The 20,517-nt window shown below is 38.7% G+C and overlaps 1 protein-coding gene across 1 annotated transcript in view; it reads right to left on the reverse strand.

The window, feature by feature from the left end:
* Positions 1 to 14,302, reverse strand: part of LOC121296474 (septin-7-like) — a 37,216-nt gene extending 22,914 nt beyond the window's left edge. Inside the window, exons 1-2 of the mRNA XM_041222085.1 lie at positions 14,027 to 14,302; positions 12,249 to 12,345 (exon numbers count right to left, since the gene is read on the reverse strand). Of these exons, the coding sequence (XP_041078019.1) occupies positions 12,249 to 12,345; positions 14,027 to 14,065 (136 nt within the window). The 5' untranslated portion in view covers positions 14,066 to 14,302. The remainder of the gene's footprint in view (positions 1 to 12,248; positions 12,346 to 14,026) is intronic.
* Between the last annotated feature and the right edge of the window lie 6,215 nt (positions 14,303 to 20,517).

Below are 20,517 nucleotides of genomic sequence, written 5' to 3' on the forward strand. Positions count from 1 at the left end.
ACCAGAGGACACAGCTGGAAATTAAGTGGAGACAGACTTGGGACAAAAGGGCAGGAAGGCACAATATTCACACAGAGAACGGTAATGGTATGTAATCGATTACAAAAAAACAGAAGGAAATGTATGAACTAGAAGCAGCTAGTTGGCTTATCTAAGCTCGTTTGGTTGTTGATATTGGATCACTTGGACCCTTAAGAACAAATAGCTGCTTGGAACCAGCAAAGCACAGATGGGCCGAAAGTTCTTGTGGTTTTGCAGACAGAGGCTTTAGGTGGGAGCAAATGTACTGTGTGTGCTACATTGCTTTCAGACTCTCTCAGAACTCTGGATCCCAGAGGACATTCAGTGGATGTAGAAAATACGAAAACTGAAGTGAGGATATTTAACCAGTCCGAGCACACCTTTTGCCTGTGCAAGGAAAAAGAAACCCAATTCGTGACTTCTACTGTACCCTAATGAGCTTTTACTGCGATTTTTAATATTAGGTAAAAGTTGATATCACCTGCTTTAGAATAATCCTATCGGAAGCACAGCCAAGGATCAACTTCAACCACAAATTCAACTGAAAACTAGGACATAAAAATAGGTCACATCTTAGCCACATCAGCCTTTTCCATCCCTTTTCAATGAATATCACAATATACCTAACAAAAGTTGATCAATAGACAAATAGCTGGATTTTTGTAAAACTTATATTAACAATAAAACAGTTTATAAAAGAGCTCTAGAACTGCTAGTGTCTTTTTATGGACTACAGAGACACTTGCTACAGCCTTGGACCATTAACTTTTACTCATGCCAATATTCCCCTCATATACAGACGGTCACCGTCCTGTAAGCCTAGATTATACACTGGTTTAATATAATTGAATTTAAACAAAGGCCGCACTATTCCCCACTTCTGCGAGTGCCCAAGCATTTAGCTCCAGCCTGATAACAGCACACCTGCCCAATAAGAAACCTTGAGAGTTTCAAACAGCTTGTCAGATTGGCATTGGTACCCTGAGGTCTCGCTCTAACTTGGTAAACAACAACATCTGTAGCAGAGCATGTAAACAAAGGGACAGGTTTTTCAAACAGGACTTTTGTACTGTAACACAAGGTGACCTGGTTGCAAACAGTGGAAACAGCTGGCCCCAAGCTGCACATAAACAAGAGCGAGTCGAGTGGGGAGTAGAGTCACCAGGTTTGCCAACTGAATTACAAAACCTTTCATTTCTAAGTCACTAGTTCATTTCCAGTTCTGGTCAATAAGGATTTTACTCCAATATGGTGGCAGCTGAAAGAACAAATGAAATGGGTTCTGGTATATATTATGGAAAGCACAAATCTGCCATCTTCTTACCTTGACACCTCATATTGTCTGTGGTACTGATAAATTTGTTACACATGTGTACTGTTGCAGCAGTGGTGTTCCATTATCACTTTGTTATGTTGTCTACTTAATCTACATGGTAGAATATACAAATACAGCCATTATTTAAAAATCATTAAGGTTTGTAAAAACCATGTCCATTATTTTTGTATGTGGTCCTCTTGAAAACCAATTTAAGAAAAAAAGGCTTGTGCGAGTCTCTTTAGATCTTCAAAAGGAAGTAAAATGTCAGGCTTGTTTTGGTTTTTAACATTGAAAAACAATTAAGGTATTTAAAGCCCGTTTAGAGCAATTGAACAGATCCCCAGTCTGTTTCACACGTCATTGCTAAACTCACCCTTTCCACGGTTTGTAATGAGGCTGAGGATACGCAAGCTTTCAACTTTTCAAAAAAGTCTGTTTTTTGTTTTCCGGTTGCATTCAACTTATATCAACGTCTTTCTAAACCTCAACTTTAAAAAATATTTTATACAAATAGCAACCACCTTATCTAACATGACTGGAATCATTTGAACAACCCGACATGGGAACTTCCTCTGCTGCACTCAGCAAGTATATGAAATCATCATGGACCAATGAACCCATTTTATACTCCCCCGAAAAAGAACACAGCCTCCTTAAATCCTACTGGAAGGGGCCCAGGTTGCTGTTTATATAAAAAAAAAAAAAAAAAAAAAAAAAAAGATTCTCAAAAAGAAAACCACAGCTGGTTTCCGTTAGAGAAATATTTGTGACATCATTCATTTTCTTTGGCCCGTTACTGTATACACATGCACATTGTATGCGTGCGAGGTACCAACAAGGATAGAACGGTATGGCAAAACTTGACATTTCTTTCATGGCAAATTTGTGTAAAATAATTGAGAAAAGTCCAGTACTGTACTTTTTTCTGGTGGTTTCATTTTTGGACTTGTACAGTAATGTATTTTAGCTGCTCCTTTTTATTAATTTAATGTTTTTCTTCCCAATTTGAATGCCCAGAATCAAACCTTGTTCCCCACTTTCCAACCAAGAGGATTACTGAACCCTTTGGGCTCGCCACCAAGATCAATGGTGACCCCTACTGTCCCTTTCCCTTTGGACACAGAGCTCAATATTTTAGTAGATCGCTGATGGGGTATGGCTGTCTATCCTTTGGGTTGAATATGGAAGAAGATTTCATTATTGATGGTAAAGTGCATTCTCAAATGTAATTGGTCCAAATCATGAAAGAACAGTCAACAGTTGGTACTGTGCACTCAGGGTTTTGGACTACACCAGGGACTAACACCAGATGATACAAATCATTCAGATTTAATCAGTTTGTACCAATATTCATCAATCCACTTCTTGTACCACAGATTAAACCCATTAAATAGAAGAGCATTTCTGAACAAGGAGGCCTGTCGGTTCATCTATGCTTGTCCAGTTCATAGTAGTCGATTGATCTGAAGCAAGGTCTTAAAGGATCCCTGTGATTCAGCATCAACATGACTAGGTAACCCTTCCATACTCACATAGAATGCATATATGTGTCAAAGAATTAGGTTTATCTGAAAATCAAGAGTCACGTGGCAGTGTTTTTATGCTGGATGCAGTCACTTTTGGTGTCCCCCAAGGATCTGTCCTTGGGCCCCTTCTCCAATATCTACATGCTTCCCTTGGATCACCTCATCCACCAACACAACCTCACGTTTCACTCCTATGCTGACGACACCCAGCTCTACTTAAAACTCAAACACGGTAGCCCCTCTGGCATGGTCCGGCTCTCTGCTTACATTCAAGACATCGAGTCCTGGAGGTCTGCCAATTTTCTTCAGCTGAACATTAACAAATCTGAACTCCTTCTGGTAGGATCTAAAACTCAACTTAAGAATCTCAACATAGCTGCCCTGAACCTTGGAAACTGTCTGCTGCTGCTGCTGCTGCTTTCCCCCCACAGTACGAAGCCTTGGTGTACTTCTTGACAGCAACCTCTCCTCCTCAAATCTTCCTTCTACCATCTATGAAACATCTCTAGTCCATCCCTACTTTTCCCTCCCAGATACAGAGATACTTGCATTTGTCTCATCTCAACTCGACTACTGCAACTCTACCGACTCCACCCCAGTCTTGCCCAGCTGCACCAACTACCTCTAAAGTTCAGGATTACTTTAAAAATTCTCCTCCCCACTTACAATGCCCTTCATCACACAGGTCCCAAGTACCTCCTCAACCTGCTGACTCGCTATGTCCCTCCGACTCTGGCCTGATTGTTATCCCCAAGCAAAAGTGCACCACACTTGGACAACGCTCATTTAGCTTCATGGCTCCGACTCTCTGAAACTCTCCCAGCTTTGGTTCATGATGCTCCGACTGTAGCTCACTTTAAAACATCTCTCAAAACCCACCTGTTCTCTCTTGCTTTCCATGCTCCTTGAGCCTGATATCTGTTATTAGCTGCTGCTTACTATTTCATGTATAGTTACTGCCATGTATTCTGCACTTTCCACTGTATTGTACTTTCATGTATTATGCACTTTCCACTGTATATCATGTATTATGCATTTCTCCATTTGAAGTATTATGGATTTTCCTGTATTTAATGCATCTTGTAAAACGCTTTGTGATGGTGTTCTACTATGAAAGGCGTTATATAAAATAAAGCTTGATTGACTACAAAATGACAGCCATCTTAGTGAAGTGAAGGGTGCCATTTGACTACATGTTTTGTTTACGAGAGGTTACTGGAGCAGCTGAAGTAGCGGCTCAGACGACAATTACATTGAAGCTCCCGTCATTCAAACAGCGTTTCTATACATGTAATTCATATTGTATTCTTCTGCAAACTTATTCCTGGATGTTACTGTAGTGTCAGTATACTGTCAAGTGTACAGGACATAGTTAAAATAATAAAGTGGATTTATTTATCAGCAATTCTTTTTGATATCCTTTTGCCTTGTTTGCAATTGCAGATGGAGCGAGTTACATTCTGCGATGTTGAAATCACATCAAAACCAACAAGCTGATAAACCTCTAGCAGATGGCTGGTATTGAGTGTCGACTTCATCACTTGCATCCTGTGTGACCTGGGGTCACTGCAAGATGACACATCGGCAGCCTGACAGACATGCTGTCCAAGCTGGTCTGCAGTAAGAGTCAGGCTTCCCCTCATAAAAGGACTAAACAAAGACCTCATCTCATCTGGGAGAGTTCAGCCTTGACCTCCGTTCAAGAGACCCCAGTCTCAGACAGCTTTGCAACTGGGAGGCAGCAAGGGGTGGCCAGTGTCTTGAACTAGGAAACAGAGAGCCTGAATCAACTTAAGCAATGGTAACCTGGTTGAAGTAATACTAAAAGAAACATAGGGCCAAATTCAATTAACATTTATCAGCTGAAAACATCCCTCAATTAGAGCATGCTCTCTTAAACGCTTTATATACTTTTTTTTTGTAATTTGAGAAAGGCTAACTTGCATTTTGCATTGGAGTCAGACAGCAACTTTCACCGGGCCTCTTCGATGAAGTTAGCCCCATAATTATCGTTTCACGCGGAAGTCGTAAATACCTCTGAACAGGCACGAGAGACTGGAGAGAGACAGCCGATGCGCCTTTTAAAAACTGCATTGCAAGCATGTAGTTAGCTTTATGTGTTCAAGCGTGTGAGGGGGAAACACTCAGTGGAATACTGAATTCTTATTATTATTATTCTGCTTGTTATCCTACTGGTGATAAAGCCGAGCGTTTATGTATTGTGCATGCTGTTGATCAAGTTTGATATAGGACGGTAGACTGCTGTATTTAGATTAAGTTGCCGTAGCTATACATATGGAACAAGGGTTTGTTATAGCCATATGTTCGGTAATCTTCCACTAGACAGGATAATGCTAATTCAGTCTTGATTGGTAATATTGAAGGACAAAACTTAGTGACAATGATAATAAACAATAGTTTAACGATTGTGTTTGTAAAGACTGTATTCATGCAGGTTAAACAAACACGTATAAATTATGTTTAACGTAAAACATTTTAATGCTTTATTGTAAAAAGTATGTCAAGTAAGTTTATTTTTGTATAAAATGATTCAAGGTACAATAATTTGTTGAATAATTAATCCTGTTAGGAGTAGGTATGGCTGGAGATTATTTAATGCCGTATCTTTCCTTAGGAGAGAGAGGATTATTATGTCAGTCAGTGTATTTACAACCTGCTTGAAGGTGATCATGAGTTGTCAGTGTAATTTGTGTGCAGTATCCAGGCTCGGACCTTTCCCCTCGTTACAAAGTGCAAGATTAATCTTTAGTTTTGAGTGGTTAACCCTGCTGTTGTGAACGGATTAAGGACTTCTGCATTTTAAATACACTATATTCCAAAAGACAAACCACTGTTTCATAAAATAAAATAGGACACTTCCAGCCACTGCAGTGCTTAAGTATGCTGTAAACATTTAGATTTCCTTACATTACAAAACAAGGGATCTGAAAGACAAGACCCCTTTTAAATATTGGATAGTATTACTCACCTAAGCACATTTCTATAGGAGTAATTACTGCAGCAACATGGGAAGAACCATTCGTTTAACAGGTGACAGATCGCTCAAACTCTTGGCTCCTGATTATTTAAAGAACATACTCGAGTTCGAGTTCTGAAACCCAGGACTGTGCAGAACTAGTCTGTTTCTAGTTATAATTAGCAAGGTGCAACCGTTTCACCAACAGTATTTGACAAGTTAAATTGTACATGTTACAAAATTAGCATGGAACAGTTTTGAAATGTTTATCTAAACTGTGGTCTTCTCAAATGACATACAAACATGTGAAAGGTTGTGCCGTCAGTGAATGATCTGGTGATCTTGAAGTGATTCAGTCAGTGTGCAAGAATGTAGGTTTGTTACTTTGTTTTATAGAAAGGGCCTCATAATAACCTAAAACTGCAGAGCAATGGCACAAATCCTTCTAATCCCCCCCCCCCCAAACAATTAAATCACCAAACTATGTTGCTTTCTGATTGCGTTTCAATATGGGTGTCTTTGTTTAATCATGTCATGTAAAACTAAAAAAAATAAAACCTACTGAACCAAGGATGCAACGTGTCTGAAGAGATGATCATTTTGACTTACAATTTAACTTCTTGCCCTGGGATTAAAACACCCAACACTGCCTCATTCAGGATACCCCGCCTGCAACTATGACATCAGCAGCCAGGCGAGAAATTAAACGGCAGATTATTAACTTCACAACCGCAAGGCTTACAGTCACACTGCACATCTCACACACAAACCACAGCGACTCGCATACCACACACAAAATACAGAGATACAGACACAAACCCTGCTGTTACCAGCACTATTCAAAAAATGTAAACAGACAGGCATAAAATAAAACAAACAGTACAGACAGAGTACAAAGAGTTTTAAAACAGAAGCCAGTTTACCAGCAACCAAAGTGAGTGAAACTATTTAGAATATATATTTAAAAAAAAAAAAAAAAAAACACAACAAGCCTAGCACATTAGGAAAGTGTGTCTTTAAACCACCCAGTATTGAAAAGCAGGTCTGGAGAGTTTCAAGTAACTCTGAAGTCACTACTTTAAAAAAAAAAAAATAAAAATACATTTGAAATCAATTAAGATGCTGAGCCTCAGAACAGAGCGACTGCAGCTGTGCGTCTTAAGAGACAGTACAGGAACAGCCCTCTGAATTGCACTTGGGAAGCCCCTCAAATAAGATTAATGTACTGTAATTGGGTTTCTACGTAGCATGGCATCCACACAGATTCCTCCATGTTTGTACAGGGAGAGAGATCCTGGTGTTCTCTTTTGCTCCAACTGGCATTGCCAAGCCCAGTCAGGGTCGTGATCAAACAACTACTTGTAAACACAACCACCATTAGAAAGGTGCAAGGCAAATATGGAGTCCAAATTGCCTGAAAGAAACCCAACTCATGAGTAATCCCAACACATTCTTAATGTCACTACACCCTCTTCCATATGCAAGTCTGAGAAGGGCAGGACTAGGAATGGGCCATGTTAGTTTGAGCCAAAAGGCAAGAACAAAATCAGCACATTGGCCTAATGTCAGATGATCCTGAAAGACTACTGACACGAACTGTCCAAAATTTCTTGGCCAAACCCAACTGATGACTTCAGCTGTTGCCTCAGATTCAAGCGTTACAGAGAGCCATTACTTTACCTTGGCTGTAACATGTGTTGGATTTATTGTGGTGATACATGTTCAACAGAATCACATTGGATGATATTCAAATAATTCACTGGGGAATTAAACTGATTTTAGATTGCCAGGGCGAATGTAGAAAGCATTTGTATGTGTTTGAGGGCTATCCTCCACACAACTGCTAAATTAAAAAAAAAAGGAATGCCTCCCTTTTAACATGTCAGTTTTTTACATGGGTAAGACAGCATCAAAATGATCTACTGCACAACATAAGCTCTGTATGGTGATATGCAGGTGGCAATACGATATGTATCAGTATTAAGGATACGACTTTGTCATCACGGAAATTGTGAAATTGAAAAGTCAGTGAAATCTTGGAAACGGATGTAATTGATTGGGCACTTCCTTTATTTCCTTTAAAAACGCACGCAACATTTTCGTGTAGCTATTGGTTAGCGAATGAGACGGCTGCGCAAACCAGCATATAAAAATCGGCGACAGCTAAAATACAAGAAAAAAAAAAAAAAAAAAAAAAAGGCGAGTGAGCAGTTCTGTAAAGACAGATAAACAAATGCATTGGAGAACTGAAGTTCACCAACTCAGAGGCTTTCTTTACAACATGCCGTCGTTTAGAGAGGTGCGGGTATGCGACAGTGAGAGATATTTTATGTATTTTAGAGTGACAGGTTTGTTGATCCGTTAAGGCTGTATGCCTTTCTTAAAGACACACATCGCAAAATTGTAGATTACGACTTAATTACGTTAATTGCGACTTTTCGCACAGGGTCAGAGACGCTCGACTCCAACCGCAAATTATGTCTGAAGTATGTACTGTAAGTTTTACTCTAAAGTAACATTTAAACGTGTCAGTGGCTAAAAGCAATAGTCTTTATATTATTGGTTTTGGTGTACTACTAAAAGCTTGTGTTTGTTGATGTCGCTAAAACTACATTTGGTGAACTTTCCATGAATTCTTGTTTTTTGCTGCACCTCGCCCGTGAAATGTACTAAGAAAATTACAGTGCCAAAATTACAGCCTTAATCAGCAGATATGTTCTGGTCCTGCTGGGCGACCTGTATGATGCATAAGATCAATTATTAATGATCAACTATATTGTTAAGACAAATACAATGTTGACAAATATAAAAAGCACATTTATTCTATATTCAAGAAGCACTGCACAGTGAGCTGTGCTTTTGGTCTAATAATACAAACGATGCTCCGCTCTACATATTACAATGTCATATCGTGTAAATAAAAGGATCGCGATTCATCAATACACAATGAACTGTTACATGCTGATTATGCACATGTAAAAATGCAAGACAGTCATCTTCATGCAAGCGCTTCTCTAGATATTTGTAGCATACTGACAGAGGGTCGGACATGCTTGTTACTGCCCTGTTTTATTTGAGTCTAGAACAGAGGGAATGCCCTTTTAGGGACTCAGAAGGCAGCTCCGATGGCATTCCTGCGGAAAATATTATAGAGTCGAGGAACATAAGACACACTAAACCTGACTTCACACTGACCCTCTAAGCCTGCAGCGGATGCCTGTTACTTCTGGAATCAATCTAGTGGAGCCACCCATTCTCCCCCTTTTGGCTTTCTGACTGTTGAAATGCTTTAACATGCAGCTGTGGTTCTGCGTGGGCTGTTCTTGCTTCCACTTTCTTTCCTGTATGAGTTTAACATGTTACTTTTCACTCAAGGTGCCTGAAAATGTACTACATTATATAGATTGAGTAGTAATTACACATGGAGGGTTACAGATCAGAATGCACAGGCACACACAAAGTTGAACTTTGATTGGTCCATACAAGACACTACAAAAGAGCCTACTTATTACATGCATCATCATGCAATCATGAAATTCAGGTTAGAATCAGGTATGACAAGACTTCAACAATTCTTTGTCCAGTCATTGTATCTCACATTCAAGGAAACAGGCTTAGATTAGATGCTGCTAGGACAAATAAATTACTTTTTAGAATTATCTACCAAATAAGTGTATAATATTTATACTACCGTGATGAAATTAAAGCCCTGCGAAGGAATATTTTAGTTTTCAGCCTTGCATACATTTAGTTTAATTGGGACTATCCTGGACATTGTTTAAGGAGACAAATTCACAAACTGTACAAACATATGTAATTATATCTATGTAGAGAGATAAATAGTCTATCTATACTACACCCCCCAACCCAACCCAACCCAGAATCCCACAGAAATAGTACAGAAAGGCTTAACTGATTAAAATTGCAATAAGTAATGGCATTCCCCTTTTGCTGTAATGCAAGCCCACCAAATGCAGTGTTAAGGAAAGCCATTTTGGCTATGTATTTTAGAAGTAAATCCTTCTGTCTTGAGGAGAGAGTAGGGTTAGTGTTTAGACAGGTGCCAAGATGGATAACTGTTATAGTGCATTGGGGTTTTTCTATGTTTAACCCTCAGACATGTACATCTTTATAAAGCAATCATTCATATAAATGATTTACAAAACATTTCAAACAAGGAGAACCAGGCTGACCAAGACAAAGCTGCTCTGCCACCATCACAGCTGTGACTCTGGGAAGTTACCACTGTCAAGTACCAAGGAGGATTATTACTGCAAATAAATGGTTAACCCTTGAACCCGAGGAGTGACAGCTGTTCACGGTTTACTGCAGGTTCCCAACTCAGACACCATGGAAAACAGTTTCTACGGGTGGACTGTCTTGTGCCTGTGAGACCAATGCAACACACGTGTTCAAGTGATCAACTCAAAGCTCCTGAAAAAGAGTGTTCAGTTCTGTTACTCTGACATCCTTGTGAATCGAACTCAAATCCGCAGCAGTTGACAGTTTTGAAATGACACAGTGCCATAGTTTAAAAATAGGAAGCAATACTTTGAGATTACTTCCTTTACAAAATCAACAGCAAAGGCAGTCCTACCTCGATATAAAGCAAACCTTTATCTGTCTTTTAGCGCTCAGATCACAGTTCTTCAGACTGTGTCAGCGAGCTTGAATGACCCAGATCAGTTTCTATATTTCAAAGGGTTTCTTTTCCGATGTGGAAATTCCAGTAGCTTTGACTGTTTGAATGTCCTGCAAAGCTTTTGTTTCCAGCAAAGTTCCTTTAGCCTCTGGTAAAGCAACGCCCCACAAATACAGTATTCAAACACTAGCGTTGTTTTCTGTTGTGCAGGGTAACTAAATTACAGACGGAACAATGGATGCATCGATTATTGATCATCTGGCAAACTTCCTGACCTTCAATTACATATTGTTCAAATAAGCGTGCAGTTTGAAGTCTCCCATTGCCAACATCGATTCTGTAGTTAAGCGCTGATATTAGGGTCACTGTAGCACAGTAGCTAGGCAAAGTCAGCATGTTGCTAGGATATGGACCTGTTGGCCTCTGGGCAAGTTACATCAGTTCAAAATATTTTATGTACATTTCCCCCCAATTTAAAAATGAAAAGCTACACAATTATTTTATTTAGAAAAAAAACAGAAGAATCTGACACAAAGTTTGGTAATTTTGTGGGGTAAAGGATCTAGGCTCTTCTAAAAATCCTAATGTTTATTTTTGATTTTGAAAAATAAAATGTTATTGAAGCATTGATTATTGACAATAAATGCATATGGTGACAAAATTGATTAATTAAATCTCTACTATCAACATGTTTGCACAGTAGGTTTCAATTTTGAGATATTCATTCAGCCCACAATGGGCCAGGAATTCAGCATTAAAACATGTAGTGGTATCACGCTTGGAGGATACCTGTGCTACCTTTGGGGAACAAAGTGACTGTCAAAAACATGGTTCCATTGTTTGCACAGGATTAATGTAGCCTGCTAAGGCAGCAAACAGCTTGATGGGAAATACTACTTTGCAGTCATTTCCTCCTCAGCGCCCCATCTGGAAATTAACTTGGATAATGCCCTGAAGAGCCCAGAGCACTTATTACAATACAACAGAGCCTAAGCAATTCCAAGCAGTCTGTTATTTAGCCTTGTGAATCAATCTATGGTAACAGAGGGACTTCCTTACCATTTTATTTGAGGTGAAGCACACAACCGCAAAACTGTAACAGAAAACGTCACTTCAATAAAATGCTTCTAACTTCCAACCAGCCTTTGTTTCAGGAGATAATATCCAGTACTCTTATCTGCCAGAACTTTCAGTAAACTGACATTAAAAGAATAGATTGTTGGATTTCTATACATACTGAAAATGTGTCATTTTGGTCACCATGGATCACACAACCAGGCCTTTCCCTGAAAGCCCTCCAACAAGTACAATCCCAATACAGTAGTATATTTAGACAAATATGGCAACAGCTGCAAAAACATTAAAACTTCAAGGAGGCACCACATCTTATACAACTTTTGCCACACAAGACTGACAAAAGCACGCTTTCAGGCAGACCCAACACCACTATCAGCACTGGCACACAGCTGGTTCAAGTCGCTATAAAACTGACCTAGGTTGGAACAACTAGACACACAACCCCAAATACATCCTATCTTCACCCCTTCCACTAAAAATAAACCAAGAAAACACATCCATCAATCAATCAATTAGAAATGCAAACGCCCCTTAGCCCTTCCAGACCATTAACCTGAGGCTACTATGTATATCTTTATTGGTCTCAGGAATCTGAGTTCTAATCAATGCAAACAACAGAAAGCAGCAAACAGACCAGCCAACATCGCAGGCAAACAAGAAGAGTAGGGACAACATGGCAGCTCTTACCTACTACCATCAGTGTGAACTCGAAGCCTCTCTTTACAGACTTCCTGTACACCTGGTTCGGGAGGTTGGCAAACCCAACATACCCCTCCAGATTCCTCTGCAAGAAAAAAAATAAAACATAAATTGATATACAGCCAAGAAAAAAAAAAAAAACACGCACATCAACTCTGAAGTACAAAATCCAATTTTAACAAAGCAAGTAATTTTATAATGTCAAGGCGCATCTTTCGAATGAATTTTAAAAACATTAAATTTGACTTTGCTTTGTGCACAGGGATCAGTGTATATCCTTCCAGTAGCTGGCTATCTAAGCAGCATTGTGCTTCTTAAGCTAAAGAAGACCTCACTATGTATTCTGAGTTTGCTACTGAACTGTAGACGCAAAGATGAACGCGCTTCCTTGTGGTTTGTACCATACCGTAACGTTGAGCAATCTTTACAGCTAACCCTGGAACTGGTTCTCTGCAGCTCTGACACATGGAAGTAGCTCTCTACCTTGAACAATGTTAAATGGTTCTGTATGTGGCTCTCAACACAGGAAAATAACTTGGTGGCAGTAAAATCAGTTATTTTTCTAATTAATACATGCATTTTGATTAAAATCTCCCGACTTCACACCGCATTGGCATTTTTGTCCTGTGTGTGTGTTCTATCTGCATCTCTCTGCAAAGTGCCTTCCCCACCCGAATCCTTCATTGAGCTATTTACCCGAATAAGGAATACCGTTTTTAAAACAAGAACTGCAGCCAGAATAGAGTGCTATTATTGGTTTATGGAAGTGCATTTTGACACTTCAGTTTACCAGTATTTCGCTTTCGTAATATTAGGTAGCGCATTTAAAAGCATACACATCTTTCAACGTCTTTTTATAAAGGACATCACATACAATACCATTGTGTCTATGCGTCTGTGTTTTAGATGACAGTTTGCTTTGTGGTTTGTTTAATGCAAATAACCTGGGGCAAACACAGGATAGTTACAGTAGGGTACCACTGATTTTGGCAATCACTAGGTATTGATATCATTATTCAATCTAACATGCACACACACACACATATATATATATATATATATATATATATATATATATATATATATATATATATATATATATATATATATATATATATAATTTGTTTTAGTTGTATGGTGAAAGTGCTACAGTTTCTCATGTATGTATGGACTAGGATCGCGAGAGTGTCATATTAAGATTATATTTTGGCTGGTCCAAGCAAAATTTCAAACATGAGAAATAAAACGTCTTAAAAATTATATACCACTGTAGTATGTGAACTGTATTTCTGAAAACAGCGTTTTTTAAGAGGAACTATTGTTTTATTGATACACGACACGACAACGGAACCGCCTGCTTCCCATAGCAAAACGTACATTTGGTCTATACTACTGGTGTCAGGCATCTGAAACAACAAAACAGGGCAGGTCAATCAATCGAAGGCTCTGTTCAGTGTGCCGTCTATTTCACTCAATCTCGCCGCAAGGAAAAAAAAACCAACAGTGCTAGCAGTAGGATCAATAACGCAGTATCAAAATAATAATATTAGTAGAAGATCTCTGACTTATAAACAGCCCACAATGGAGGGAGGACGTGCACTCTGTCCCCTTATTCTAGGTTCCTGGACTGCAATGCCAACCTCATTATATCATTTAACCGAGTCGGCGACAATCGCTTACAGTCACTTCCCTTTGCTGTAATCACAAATTAAAACTAGTTTTTAAGAAAAAATAAATAAATTACAACGACATTTAGAAATACTTACTGCTATGCTGGCTGATGAAGAATCGGGTCTCTCAATCATTTTACGATAATAACGCCAATCCCAAATCTAGACAGATCAGGCATAAAGATTGAGAATTAAAAAAAAAAGAAATCTCTTTTAACGTTTTGTTAATATGATTGCTGTATATACGTCTCCTGGTGTTTATTATCGAGTCCAATGAATGAAATTCACTAGGAAATGCCCAAGTGAAAGGAACACAAGCTGCTGCTGTTAAATTGGTAAAATGTACCACTCTGACGGGGCGGAGGTTTCCCCTCCCTCAGAACCTCACTCTAATTGGCACAAAAGGGATAAATAGCGCCCATTATTGTGATGTCACAAAGGATTGAACGTTCTTTAGAGTTTGATTGGAAGAAAGAGCTGCAAACGCTAATACGCAGGCGCACTAATGATTGTCACTGCATTATGGGAATTTAAGCTTCGTCAGCAGTGTTTTCAGGAGAGCTGTGGAATGATCATACAACCTTAGCTTTTAAAATGTATTCATTAAATGCAAATACACGGGATACTGAGCTAAAACTGATTTTGCTGTTTTTCCCGTTCAAGTAAATATTATTCCAGATGTGATTGCACAGACCAACTCAGCCGTCAATTGCAGAAACAAATCATGACTATATAAATGACATTTTATTTTTTTTCCTCCAGGAAAAGAAAAATGCATTTATCACTAATCATATAAAGTATTGTCACGCCTGTCAGAAGAAAGATCAACATTCCAAAGGGGGGGGGGGGGGGGGGGGGGTACAGATCCGGCCCACCAAGAGAAAGACTTTGGTCTTGCAATAGACAGTACAGTGAAGCAATCAAAAAGGCAAACAGAATGCTTGGATATACAGCCAAAACTGTAGAGTACAAACGATGTTCTGATGAGTTTGCACAGTGCACTGGTGAGACTGCACTTTAAATACTGTGCGCAAGTCTGGTCATCACAAAGGACATTGTGGCCCTGGAGAGAGTCCAGCAAGGAGCAGCCAGGCTACTCCCAGGGTTTAAAGGAAAGAGCTATGAAGATAGGTTGAAGGAAATCAATCTATTTAACCTAGAACAAGGAAGAATACTTTTACAAACCCTAATCTATAACTGATACCAGGACCAGACCAGTTGGAAATGAAGTGGAGATAGACTTCAGACGTAGGGTCAGAAACACTTCCTTGCACAGACAGAGAGTGTTGAGGGTATAGAATGGATTACCTAGTCATGTTGTTGATGCTGGATCATTGTGATTAAGACCCAGTTTAAAGTTTTAAGATTAATCAGATGCCAGGAACCGGCATTGATGGTCCAAATGTCCTCCTCTAGTTTGTAAATGATTATTTACAGCAGGGGTCTGCAACCCTGGTCCTGGAGCACCCCAATCCTGCAGGTTTATAGGTGTATTTACATCATTAGTGGCTAAAGATTTGGAACACATGTTAATCGTGACTAATTAAATCAATAATTGGTGCAATTAAGTAACTGAGAGCTTGGTTGAAACAAAACCCAGAAAACCCTGTAGATCTACACGATCAGGGTTGAAAACCCCTGATTTAAGGGTTATATGAAGGTGACATCTAGTGGTTCACATCTGCTATTACACATTACATGGAAAGTTCCACAGGACTTGATTGATGCACACACAGGGCCCAAATCTCAAATGTAATTAAGCAGCAGGAGACTTTTTTTATAGGAATAAACTTAAATGATTTTTTAAGTCAGGTGTTCAAGTTTGCTATCCTCAGAAAACATCTGATTTTAGTAGTTGCCAATTTTGTTTTTTGTATTTTCTCCCAATTTTGAATATCCAGTTATTTTTAGGCTCAGCTCACTGCTGTCACCCCTGTGCTGATATGGGAGCGGCAAAGACAAACACATGCTGTCCTCTGAAGCGTGTGCTGTCAGCCAACCACTTCTTTTCACTCTGCAGACTCACTATGCAGCAAACTCAGAACAACAGCATTGGAGGAAAATGCAGCTCTGGGCAGCTTACAGGCAAGCCTGCAGGCGCCCGGCCAGACTACAGGGGTTGCTGGTGTGCGGTGAGCTGAGGACGTCCTGACCGACCTAAGCCCTTCCCCCAATTGTGCGCCGCCCCCTGGGAGCTCCCATCCATGGTTGGCAGTGGAATAGAACTGGACTTGAACCGGTGATGTCCAGGCTATGGGGAGCATCCTGCAACTCCACGCAGAGTGCCTTTACCGGATGTGCAACTTGGGAGCCCCTGTCTTATTGAGTTTTATAGGGTATTTCCTGAATGGATGATTAAAACCTATATTGTGATATTGACATTTTATCAGAATTTTATTAAACATAAAAAGTACTGTACCATAAGATTAGACTGATGGTAACTGCAAAGCATTAAGTTATTTTCGACTTCCTGGTCTCCTCTCTCTATCTATCTATCTCTCTCTCTCTCTCTCTTTCTCTCTCTCATTCTACACCCCTTTTTGCTACAATGCAGTTGTGCCATGCTTTGGGCTAAAAACGATGTTACGTCAACACGGACTATATAATATATATATATATATATATATATATAGATATATATATATTCCTAGAAAAATACCAGCATCAGTTCAATACAACGACAGTGAAGCTAAATGAATGACCCAGTGTGTACAGGTGTTTCAGGATCAGAAGCTGCTTGCAAACTTTTTGATGGAGACATTATACCACAGGAAATTAAGGCCCATATTTGAAGGTTTTTTAAGTTTTTAAATACACTCACGTTGTTTGTTCTGAGTTTAATATAATATTACTGTCGAATTTTCATCTTTAAAAAAACAGGAGTAACTAAAGACTGAAGTAAACCCTTTGAAAATTACACCCTAAGTATTATATCCCCTGTCTAGTAGCTCTGTACAAGAAGGCGAAGATGCAAGAATGATATATATCTGGAAAACAACTTATCTAATTGTCATGAAACTTGGTATTATTATTTAGCATTAGTCTGTATATCAAACTTACATTTTTGCATCTATCTGGATAATCACTTATCAAATTGTAAGAAAACATGGTACTTATTCGATACTATTCTGTACACACTGTTGATTGAAAATGAGTCTCACAAAAGAAACATAAATACATATTATAATAAAGTATATAAATATTTTTTGGTAAGAAAACATGACCGCTTCATGCAAACTAATACCATATACCAGTACAGACTTTTTTTATAACCCTCTCAATCAGATACTGAACAATATGTACAGTACTCTGCATTTTGTTTTGTTTTGTTTACTATATGGAAATTCATAATATTTAAATACAGAGCCCTCTCTATACAACCTAATCTAAACTTACGTCTGTTAAGAAACGAAATATTTCCATTTTGTGCCTTGTGCCATGAATTTCAGGTGCTAGATAACTTATTATAATATACATTTCTATTCTTTCCCTTAAAATACACAATGCTCACAAAATAATTCCTGTAAATTATACCTAATATACACAGGATGTTTTATTTAAAAGTTTACCCAATAATAAATTAGAACATGTGACAGTTGTGATATTGACTGCCATTACGGAGCTGCAGTGGATCACATCAGTTAAGTGGAAGCTGTAAAAGAGGGAAGACGTGTTTTATTCAAGGAAGGTTTTTTGTTTGTTTGTTTGTTAAAAAGTACAGTGTTAAAACATCAAGCGCCGTGTTTCAAAATCAAGCAAAATGTACAGAGAATTAGTTAAATAAAAATATATCCTTTTGAGGAATATAGGGAGCCACCATCACAACCGATCAGTCTTCATAAGCAGAAATGAAGTGAAACCTAAAAAAAGGTGCGCACAACAATCAGTGTATAAAGCAGTTTAATATATTTACCAATAATGAACATTTTCAACACCTACTGCAGATGCATTTACATATTTGCGTGTCAACATGAAGGCGTATGTTTTTTAATTATACGTCTAAGTTTCTAATTTCATTTTATGAATTTATTATTGGGCGTGATATCACTTTGCATGCCTTAGATTTTCCTACATGAAAAAATGCATACATTATGGTAAAAGGGAATTTGATTTGATGGTAATATATTTAAAAAAAAAAAATTAAAGTGAAGAAACATGATAGAACGTTCCTTGCAGACACTTCAATGCTACACTTTCGGTCAACTACGAGACACTGAAGTAACTAAATGGGCACTGTCATAAGGAAAAGTAAGCCAGTGTGTTTGACTTTTAGGAGAGTTCTTTTAAAGAAAATAAATAAAAGAAAATGTAGAATGTTCCATTTTTCTGGAGAAATTACCGAAATTTTTCTTAAATATATATATATATATATATATATATATATATATATATATATATATATATATATATATATATATATATATATATATATAGATATCCTCAGGAAGTAATTTAATCTAAAAAAAACAAAAAAAAAACCCATCTACATTATTTTTCCTACAATGACTCAAACTCTGGCATAGGTGTAGTTTAGCGGGCCAGGAAAATCAGGCTTCAAACCAACAGTTCCTAACTGGGAATTCTGATTGCTCCACCCCTTTCTGCAGGATAAAATCTGCTGTTGCCAGTGAAGTAGATACAAGTAGACAAAGACCTTGTGGATAGGATGGCTTGATGGTAAGGTCACACCAGGAAGACACAGGCGCAAGCACCGTGGGGGTGAGTCTGAACTGCACTCGTGTTTATTCAAGTTTATTAAATCTGTCACCTTCTATCATTGATGTGATGGTCGGTAATGTGAGTACCCATGCTTTAGTGGACTCAGGGTGTGCAAAGACGTTAATTCAGTCAGATGTCTTGGGTGGTGTGTCATGGCAGCCACAAGGCAAGGTAATGATCTCCAGTATCCATGGAGACACGGTGACATATCCCACACTAAAACCATACGTGTCGATAGGTCAAACACAGCGCTACCTCACAGTGGGGTTGGTGGAAAGGCTACCTCACCCATTCTGGACCGGGATTGGCCAAGTATAGACAATTAATCCAAAAGACAGTCCCGACTGCACATGTAACCGTGGTAGACAGAGCAGGGGAAATGATTGGTGAGATTTTCCCTCTGCAAGCTGACCTGCTTTCTTCCCTTTTTCGTCCTAGGAAAACAAGAGGCGGATAGAAAAATGGGACGGTGCATCCCTGAAACGAGGCTGGGGACTGGTGGGAGAGAGCTTGGATGGTATGAAACGCCATTCAAAGGGAGTCGGTACGCAGTGTGACCAAGAGGGCAAGGTTACTGGGCCATCCAGGGCAGATGTTACTCCGGCCCCTCTCAATATACTGGACATGTGGGGCTCAAACGCGGACCAAGTCCCAGGTGAGGTCTCTCTTGGGGTTGACCAATTATTACCGACGATTCATCCCCGAGTATGCCACGGTGGTCAACCCTCTAGTGAACCTCATTAAAAATAGTGTGCCAAATTTAATTAAACGGACAGAACAATGTCAGGGTATGTCATCTGATACGATTAAGCAATGACACTGCCAAGCCCCTGCCCTGATAACCAATGTTCCTTCTAAGCTGTGCGTAATCATAATCAAAAAGACATAAAGCACAGGTCTCTAGTCTTTTTTTCCAGAAAAAGCAGAGAAAACCTTTCAATGGCTGAGTGTGACTGATAGGAGCTTAATGAAGTTGAAAAAAGGGTGTATCTGATAGCCCCATGCACCACAGAGATAACATGGACACGAACACAGGAGATAGCTGCTTCTGCATCCAGCGCACAAAGAACATCACAGACATATGCAGAGCTATTTGAGATGTTATAGTAATAAATAATGACTTGGATCGCATTACTGAGGAGTTTGGTGATAAAAACCAGTGACCAGGAGAGGATTTATCAGTATGTATGTCTATAAAAAGAGGTATATGAAAAATACAGCGAACAAGGGTTGGAGCTTGGCTGGAGATGCAATACTGAGTGTGATTCTTTGATTCAGTGACTGTAAAACCTGTTTTCCTCTGAAAAATAAAAAATTAAACAGCGCAAGTAAAATAAACAATGCGTGTGAAAATAAATTGGACCTGACATGCCTGAAAAGTGCTGAATAAATGGACCGCAAAGGGTTAAGTGGTATTTTTTATTTAAAAAAAAAAAAAGAAGTGGGAATAAATTGTATATATTTTTTATATATATAGAAACATAAATCCCTACAACACAAGTGACCTCACTATCTTAAAACTTGAAGAGACTGCAATATCTTTACAAAACCTTTTAAAATAAAAAATAATACAAATGCAGAAAAGTTATGTTATAGTAGTATGTGGTCTTTTTGATAACTGCATTGGTGTGTGCTTCCTGCGTAATTAACAGGAAGGTGCTGAAAGGATAGAAAGTGTGATCGGATGATGTTAAAACCTCAGTTTATTTAAAATCTTGAACATTTATATTTCGTGTTCTTACTGATATTTTCGAGTTTATTTGTTGCGTGTGTGGCATTTACTGACAGTCACATTTGCTGGTGATCATTGTTTAGTAGGGTAGTTTATATTAACTGTGACATCACTTATTTAGTATTCAACTAAGCTG

Source organism: Polyodon spathula, chromosome 21 (assembly GCF_017654505.1).
Source record: "Polyodon spathula isolate WHYD16114869_AA chromosome 21, ASM1765450v1, whole genome shotgun sequence".
Lineage (NCBI taxonomy): Eukaryota > Metazoa > Chordata > Actinopteri > Acipenseriformes > Polyodontidae > Polyodon > Polyodon spathula.